The 8833-nt window shown below is 47.5% G+C and overlaps 1 protein-coding gene across 1 annotated transcript in view; it reads right to left on the bottom strand.

The window, feature by feature from the left end:
• The window catches only part of MERTK (MER proto-oncogene, tyrosine kinase), a 123688-nt gene that overhangs the window by 91170 nt on the left and 23685 nt on the right, over positions 1-8833 (bottom strand). Inside the window, exon 2 of the mRNA XM_045287095.1 lies at positions 6716-7136. Coding sequence (XP_045143030.1) covers positions 6716-7136 — 421 coding nt within the window. The remainder of the gene's footprint in view (positions 1-6715; positions 7137-8833) is intronic.

The following is an 8833-nucleotide window of genomic DNA, read 5'->3' as shown; positions in this document are numbered from 1 at the left end:
GTTGGTGGTGGTGGTGGTGGCCATGGTGGTGGTGGTGGTGGTCAAACATGCATGAGGCATCTCATCTCACCCCACCTCACCTCAAACTTGCATGGGGTCAGAGGAGGCCTCAAAGGGCACAGGAATTTGAACAGCCTCAAGCTACCCACTTAACATAGTTGCAAAGACAATCAACCAGAAAGTGAAATCCTCTCACGGCAGCACCTTGGGGCCTGTGTTAAGAGCAGAGACTATACGTAGAGAAGCACCAGGCGCTTCCCTTCGCCACAGTCACCCAAGCACAAAAGGAGCAGGGCCTGCCGGGGAGTCTGTTCTTGTGTTAGTCCCCAAAGGTTAGGTATTCCCAGGCTTCTGACCTAATGGCCAGGCCCTTTCTGGGGTGCTTTGACCTGACAGAGTGGGAGCCCTGGTGGTGTAAGATTGATCTGAGGGGAGTGGGGGGGGAGGTTCCCAGGCTTTCTTTCTGAGGTGACTTTACAGTGAACAGTCAAGTTCATTAACCATTTGCACCACCCAGAGACATCTAGACTTCATCTAGACTCACCAATTAGACTCTCGTCTGGAGACCGCAGCGTCCCGGGGGTGCAGCTACTAGCCAAAAGGTTGGCGATCTGACCCCACGAGCAGTTCTGCAAAAGGAGGAGGGGAGTGTCTGCTTCCACAAAGATCTCCAAACCCACGGCCAGGGAGCCGTTTCTGACTTACAGCGACAAGAGACCAGAAATCTCCCTGGGAGCAGACAGCCTCACCTTCCTCTTGCAGAGGGGCTGGTGGGTTTGAGCCACCGATATTGTAGTTAGCAGCCCAAGGCCTAAGCCACAGCGCTACCAGAGCCCCTTGTCTAAAGATTCCTGGCCTCAGCAACCTGATGGGGCAGTGCTACTCTGTCCTAAAGGGTCTGTATGAGCTGGAATTGATTCCTTGGCGGATTTGGTTTGGGTTTGGGTTTTAAAGACTCCAGGGAAAGGTCTTGGCCAAGCAGCTTCCTTCCTGGGCCAGGACTAATGGATGTGCTACATTTATAGGCTGCCAACAGATACTGAAAGGAGCCCCGGTGGCATAGCGGTTACCTATTTGGGCTGCTAACCTCAAGGTCTGCAGTTCGAAACTACCAGGTTGCTCCATGGGAGCAAAACAAGGGTTTCTACTCTCTTCAAGAATTACAGCCTCAGAAACCCACGGGGGCAGTTCTACCCTGTCCTATAGGGTTGCTATAAGTCAGAGCATCAACTCAACGGCAGTGAGTTTTTGAGAGTTGTGTCAGACACTGAAGAGGCAGGTGACTTCATGGGGTGTAAGGAGAACATCCAGCCTGCTGACTCCATGCACAGAGGAGGTCTGGTCAATGCTACGCAACTCTCCATTATCCAGGACTGGCTGGGGTGGGGAGGGGGAGGCGAGTACTAATCACCGAGCCCTAGGTAGGTACATACCAGCTTCCTGGCAGATAAGGAGTGTTCTCTACACCTACTGATGAAAGACGACGCTTGGCTCCACGTGAACAGATGTTCGCGTTAAAATCCAGCCTCAAAGCATCCATGTAGGCCAGGGTAGAACTGCCCCATAGAGTTTCCGAGACTGTAAGCAATGTGGCAGCAGATCCCCAGGTCTCTTCTCCCATGGAGCAACCGGTGGGCTCAAATCCCCCCTTTCAGTTAGCCGGCAAGCATTTAACCATGGCATCGCCAGGCACCCTTGTGGTCCATAGAAAGCGACTGCTCTGGAATCAATTTTGATGCCTAGCGACCCTAGAGGTCAGAGTAGGACTGCTCCATAGGGTTTCCAAGGCTTTTAAGGGATTTTTAGGAACACAGACCGCCTCGTCTTTCTCCTGGGAAGTTATTGGTAAGTGAGAATCACTGGCCTTTCAGTTAGCCGCCCAGCATATGAGCACTGTGCCGCGGGCATTTTAATGGCAACTCCAAAACATGGCAGGCTAGTCAACTCCCAATAAAACTGCATCCATTAAAAGCCTCAAATGTTGTTTTGTTTTATTTTATTTTTGAACTTTCGACTCTTTGCTCTTCCTTGGAACCAGATTAATTTAGGGCCTGGGAAATGTGAGGAGAGTGGGCACTGCAGGTATGCAGATTGGGAACCTGGTGTAATTGCTGATTGGTTCGCTATCTCCTGATGTCATGTGAGCCACCCAACTCCTTAGAACTTCAGTGCCCTCATCTGAAAGAGGCCAAAACGTCTAGGTCAATTGGCATAATGCAGTCCCCAAAGACAGTGATCCATATCCTGCTTCGGTTTTGTCTTTAAACTTTTAAGTATGAATTTGGTGAAGATTTACAGCGAGATCATCGTTCTGCATTCAACAACAATTCATACACATTCTGAGTCAACTCATCCACTATAACTCCTTGAATGTACCATCGCTTATTCCACTTCCTGCCTGATTCTTGTTTCCATGCCCCGTTCTTTCCTAACCCTCTGAACTTTGTCCTTGCGTAAAGGCTGCCCTTTCTACACCCTACTCTGGTGGAAGAAGAACATTTTCCTTGACCTGTAGGTGCTTTTATATTTTCTTCATCTCAGAAAGAAAACTAACATTCTGAATCAGGACTCGGCAAGCATTTCCGTGTTATGTCTTGGAGCAGGTGGTCCTGCCTCTTTTATCCGGCCATGTTCCCTTTTCATCGAGCGTGGGATCTCTTCTCTATGGCTGACCTCCAGGATTTGAAGTGGAAAAGGCTGCTTTCCCTTATTTTGTTCCACCTCTAACGTCCAACCCAGAGCAGCCCTTCGGATGCATCAGCATGCCAATTTCTCCCCAGAGTCGAGTGACCTGGGACTTCAGCGCTTGTTGGCTTAACTGTAAAGAAATTGCTTTGAAAGCCGAAGTCCAACATAAATGTGAAACGCATGCTGTGATGGTGGTATTTGTGAGCTCTCTACTTTTTGTTCCGTATAAGAAGACCATTGAAACAGCACGCACGGATGACTCAGGCTTGGTTTCTTGTTGTTGTTGTTGGCCGTGCCCTCCAGTTTCAGCCATGATCGTGAAAGGCACAGCTCATCCTGCAGCAGTAAGTTCTAATACACAGTCGAATTTGAAGTATAAAAGAGAGGGTAAAACAGGACCTATATATCCAAACCTCATCTCATGACATATTTCCTGATTAAACAAAGGTCCAATTTTGCAATTAAACCTTTGATGTGATAAAGAAGCATAAAGCAAGCTATCTCAGGGTTAATCATATGTGAATAAACCATCAAATCTCTGTACTGTTATAAGGTTTTACATATGTAAACCACAATGTTAGGTGTGATAAGGGGATTGTTTGTCTCCTAGAGAAGGAAATTGTGTTCACTTTTTCTTGGAAATCTTTGGACATCAATAATTATGTTTTTTCCATTCAGCTAAGGACCAATGGACTGTATTGTTCGGAAGCTAAACTCATGAATGTACACATGTTTAATGAAAGACTGGTAAAAGAAAACAAAACTGTCCTTAGCCTATTGATGGAACCCTTTTACCTTTCTGGGAAGTGGGCTGCTGGGTTGGAAATGACTTTATTGTCCTTTGAGGGGTTTCCATTTGAGACTTGGTATTTTATTCTGTCATGGCGAGACAATTAGCATGAGTGGTTTTGCAGTTCAGAAGATGTTGATGGACCCTGGGTTATGATCTGCTTTCAGCCAGGGACTTAAAGGAGGAAGGTGTGGTGGGGAAAGTCTCCTGTCTCCTAAGCAGCAAAGATGCCTCATGCAGCTACATATGACTCTGGTGTTTTACATTGTTTAGTTTTGTCTCTTATAAAATTATAAGTAACTTTTTTTCCCTTCAAAAAAAATGAAGCTTGTGCTCATCCATGTCAGATGCAACTCTTGGGCTCGCTCCATCTGGGGCATAGGGGAGTGAAGACCATCAAAAACCTCAAAGAAACTATTAGACTCTTACCCTCCACTATCCTGAGACGAGAAGAGCTAGACCAGCGGTTCTCAACCTGTGGGTTGTGACCCCTTTGAGGGTCGAATGACCCTTTCACGGGTCGCCCAATTCATAACAGTAGCAAAATGACAGTGATGAAGTAAGTAGCAACGAAAATAATGTTGTGGGGGTCCACCACCACATGAGGAACTGTATTAAAGGGTCGCAGGATTAGGAAGGTTGAGAACCACTGATCTAGATGGTGCCCAGCCATCACTCTCAACTGTTTCCACAAGGATCAGAAGAGAAGGTCATGAAACAAATAGGAGGGGGAAAATGTAGAACAAAATTTAAAAGCCTAAATAGGACCAGATTTACTGGTCTGATAAGACTGTGGAGGAAACCCTAAGAATGTGGCCCTTGGACACCCTTCAAGCCCAGATCAGAAGTCAACTTTCAGGGATTAACTTTCAGCCAAATAATGGACAAGTGCATAATGTGAATAATATCACATTATGGCGGAACATGCTCCTTGGTACCATCCACCATATGCGAACACAAGGAGAGCATTTACTGAAAATCAAAGCTCAGAAGGCAGGAAGGGACAGGGGAGAGTGAGTAGAAATGGGGAACCCAGGGAGGAAGTGGGAAGTTAAGGCTGAGAAGATTGCAACCAATGTCATGAAACGAAATGTATATAGATTGTTGAATGAAAAGCTAATTCAATCACCCCAGCCAGAAGATGGGTGATTCAAACCCACGCAGTGGTTTTGAAGAAAAAGACGTGGAAATCTATTCAAAAATCCTAAGATTAGGTTCTGCAACATACTTCTCTCTTGCCAAGAAATCCCATCGATGATTATCACCTTCACTAGGTGCCTATAATTTACGTCACTGAATTACTCGGCAGTTATCCTATGCCACCTGAATATACTTTAATAAAGTTGAAGAATATGATAATGACAAACCATCCCCCTATAAAAAAAATCAATAAACCAGTTGCTGCTTAGTAGATTCCAACTTGTGGTGACCCATGCACACAGAGTAGAGCTGAACTCCCGCGGGTTTCCCAAACTGCCACTTTTGGGAAGCAGGTCACCAGGCCTTTCTTCCAATGCACCTCTGAGTGGGTCTGAACAGCCAACTTTCAGACGACCATCTGAAAAAGCTCAAAATGCAGTGAGAGCCATCAAGAGTTGAGGCGAGAACCTTTTTACTGTGGTCCTCCACTAAGGAATCACAAGGCCGGGGGACCTGTTACCCCTTCCCTGTCTTTGGTCTGGTCCTTGGCGCACTCCCCCATTCCTTCTGGTGAGTCACCGCGTATTTCCTTTTCAGGAAACCACCTTGAAGTCACCACAGGACTAAGGTCGTGGTCAGAGTTCAGTGTCAGTACTTCCACACGAGGCAAAAAATAAACAAACTCACTGCCATTAACCTATGCCACCTCGTCGTGACCCTCTAAGACAGGGGGGAACTGCCCCTGTGAGTTTCCGAGATGAACGCTTTTCAAGAAGAGAAAGCTGTCTTTCCCTCAAGGAGCGGCTGACGGTTTCGAACCCCTGACCTTGAGGATCACAGCCCAATGTGTAACCTCCCAGCATTTCCACAGATATTCCCCACCACCCCGCACACACACACTTTTTTGTATTTTCCCCCCAGTTCTAAAACTGTACCCACAGAGAAATACCAATGTATAATCACCTGTCCGAGAGTCGAGGAGGAAATGGGGCAAGAAAAAAGCAAACATCTCATTCTCTACAGCACTCTGCAATACGACGGCTCTGTCTGTGCGGCAATGGGGCACGGTAGACACATGTCTTGACTTGACTTATCCCTGTAATCTTCCATCTCCAACTCATCTGGCTAGTCAGGGCCAGAATGAGGGGGGGGGTGGATTGAGATGGCGAAGAAGCCCTGGTGACCCCAAGGGGCAGCATTCAGGTGCTAACAAGAAGGCTGGGGGTTCCAACCCACCCAGCAGTCGCACCCGGGAAGAAAGAGACCTGGGAGTCTGCTCCCATGAACGATTCTCAACTCAACCATGAAGCTCACTGCCATCGAGTCAGCCGAGAGCGCCCCATGGGGCAGTCTCACAAACTCCGCTCAGCAGCACCGAACAACAACAACAACAACAGCGAAGATGCTGAAGCAAGTAGCCAAGGGCTCGTATCTTTCCTCCAGCCTTTAGCTCATTCACCTTTGCCTTCTCAGTAGCATTCGGGGGCTACATTGGTCCCAGGATTCAGAGAAGGGAGTGTTGAGAAGTCAAAGGGGAGACACATTGAGCTTTTTGAAAGGCATAGAAGGGCTGCATGGGTTTAAAAACCCCACGCCCCCTGGGGGACGCTGACATCAGACATCCTTCACTCTTCAAGAACCTCCATTCCTACTCAGAGGAGAGCTTCTGAGAGGATCCCTGGTGGCCGGCATGGTGGGTTGCGAGTTGGGCTGGTAACGGAAAGGTCAGCAGCTTGAAATCACCAGCCGCTCCACAGGGGAAAACGAAGGCTCTCAGAAACCCACAGAGGCGCTTCGACTCTGCCCTGCTGGGCTGCTGTGAGTGACTGGATGGTACGGAACCGAGTCTGAGAGAGGAGAGCTTCTGAGTCTGGCTGCATACAGGTAGACCAGGTGGGGCGTAGCCTCCAGCCCCTGAGTACCTGTCAACAAACTGTTCCAGGGAGGACAAAGTCAGTCTGTAAGAAGACAATCTGCTATGAAGCTACACACTACATGGACCTGTGGAGTGCTTATGTAGAACATAAACTTTTGTACATGTAGGCTCTTTACATCAACAATAGCATGACAAGGTTAAAAAAGAAGAAGAAAACTTACCTGACGGAAGAAATGATGGCTAGAATTTCATCATCTGGATAAAACTGAGTAATTGCACGATGTGTCCCAAGCAACTCCTTCCCATCTTTCCACCAAAAAATCTGGGCTATGTCCTGGTAGATAGTAGGTATGCTAATTGAGCAGTTAAATTTGACATCTTTATGTTCAGAAAGTATGATGCGCCCGACTGTGTGATTAAACGCCAGAGACAGATGGGACTTGGACCTGGCAGAGGTCGTCCTGCGAAGGTGTGCCCTTCCTGTACCTGGGCTTTCAGGATGGGTGGGCGGAAACACCGAGGCTGTCTGGTGCCCACTGGCTGGATGAAAGAAAAATGGCATGTGGCCAGCTCGCAGACTCCCTGGGAAAGGTCCCGGGCCTGGCAGGAGGGACGTAGTTCCTTCCTTCGCCTCAGGGATCGCTGCAAAGCAAAGGGACCGACATTTAGCCTTTGAGAGAAACACCCTCAGTGCCCCAACACCCGTGGCAATACTGACACATAGCACCCTGGAGTTCTGAGTAGAACTGCCCCCATGGGGTTCCCCAGGTTGTATTTTACAGAAGCAGACTAACTGCGGCATCTTTACCCCAGAACTGGTGGGTTTGAACCACTGGCCTTCCAGTGCTCAGGCAAGTGTCTCACCACTATACCATCAGGGCTTCTTAGAGTACATGGGCAGCAAGGACTTAATCTATATGTCTGGATAGACATTCTCATTGACCAGCTCCATTATCTGCAGTGATGCCTTCTAAAGAGTTTTGTTTTGTTTTTTTTAATGTAACTCCCCAAAGGAGTTGCTAGGCTTGCGGACTCAGGACCATAGTCCTGAAGGACATCAATGGGCACGACATCGTCCACAAAGATAATGTTCTAGTCCTTTCTCTGCTGAGTAGCAACTGTCTGGGGACCTGGAACTTGTGAGTGGCCATCCAAGGTGCAACCATTGGTCTCTCCCATCCAGAGCAAAGAAGGAGAACCAAAATCAAAGATGCAAGGAAGCAATTTGTTCTAAGGATTTATGAACACCAGCCTGAGACCAGGAGAACCAGATGGTGCCTGGCTACCACCACTAATCACTCTGACTGGGACAACAGAAGGTCTTAGGTGGGGTGGCAGAAAAACATGGAACAAAATTGAAAACCATAAAAAGACTTACTGATCTGATGGAGCTGGGTGGAACCCCTGACACTATGGCCTTTAGGCGCCCTGCAGGCTGAAACTGAACAGAATCCTGTAGCTCAACTTTCAACCAAACAACCGACAGGCCTGTAAGATGAACTATAAACACCAGGGAGCAATGCACGCTCTGGAACCCTAACCAGACCAGACCAAAAGGGCAGCATGTGCAGGGGAGAGAGCCCAAAAGGCAGGAAGGGACAGGAGAGACAGACAAATGGAAACAGGAAACACAGGGATGAGTGTGGTCACGTCGTGGGCATGGCAATGTCCTGAAACAAAATGTGTGAATTGTCGAACGTCAAATGAAGTTGCTCTGTGAGCTTCCACTTGTACCTGAATGAAAAGGTGTGTGTGTGTGTGTGTGTGTGTGTTTAAAGGATAACAGTGATATGCCTGGTGATTCAGATAACGGTGATTTCATTTGTCATGAACAAGTTTCTGTGAACGGAATTTTAGAGATCGTAAAATTGAAATGCTGTAGGCCCATTTGATGACGGCTGCGTAAGAGGCAATGTTCAAAGAAAGTCAGTTTGAGATGTATTAAAAACCCACAATCAGAGACTTAATAAGAACTCGGTCCAAAAAAAAAGAACAGGCATCAAAGAACAAAAAATCATATCATTGTGTGCTCACCTCCCTGACACCATCACTGAAGACAAGTGGGTGCATAAGCAAATGTGGTGAAGAAAGCTGATGGTGCTCGGCTATCAAAAGATTAGGATCTGGGGTCTTAAAGGCTTGAAGGTTAACAAGCGGCCATTTAGCTCAGAAGCAACAAAGCCCACATGGAAGAAGTACACCAGCCTGTGCAATCACAAGGTGTCGAAGGAATCAGGTATCAGGAATCATCAGAACCAAAAATTATATCACTGTGAATGAGGGGGGGAGTGCCAAGTGGAGACCCAAAGCCCATTTGTAGGCCACTGGACATCCCCTTA

The sequence above is a fragment of the Echinops telfairi genome, unplaced genomic scaffold (assembly GCF_000313985.2).
Source record: "Echinops telfairi isolate 266 unplaced genomic scaffold, ASM31398v2 ScPeMD7_11;HRSCAF=52, whole genome shotgun sequence".
NCBI classification, from domain to species: domain Eukaryota; kingdom Metazoa; phylum Chordata; class Mammalia; order Afrosoricida; family Tenrecidae; genus Echinops; species Echinops telfairi.
Note: the sequence above shows the minus strand (reverse complement) of the source record. Positions and strands in the feature narration are given on the sequence as shown.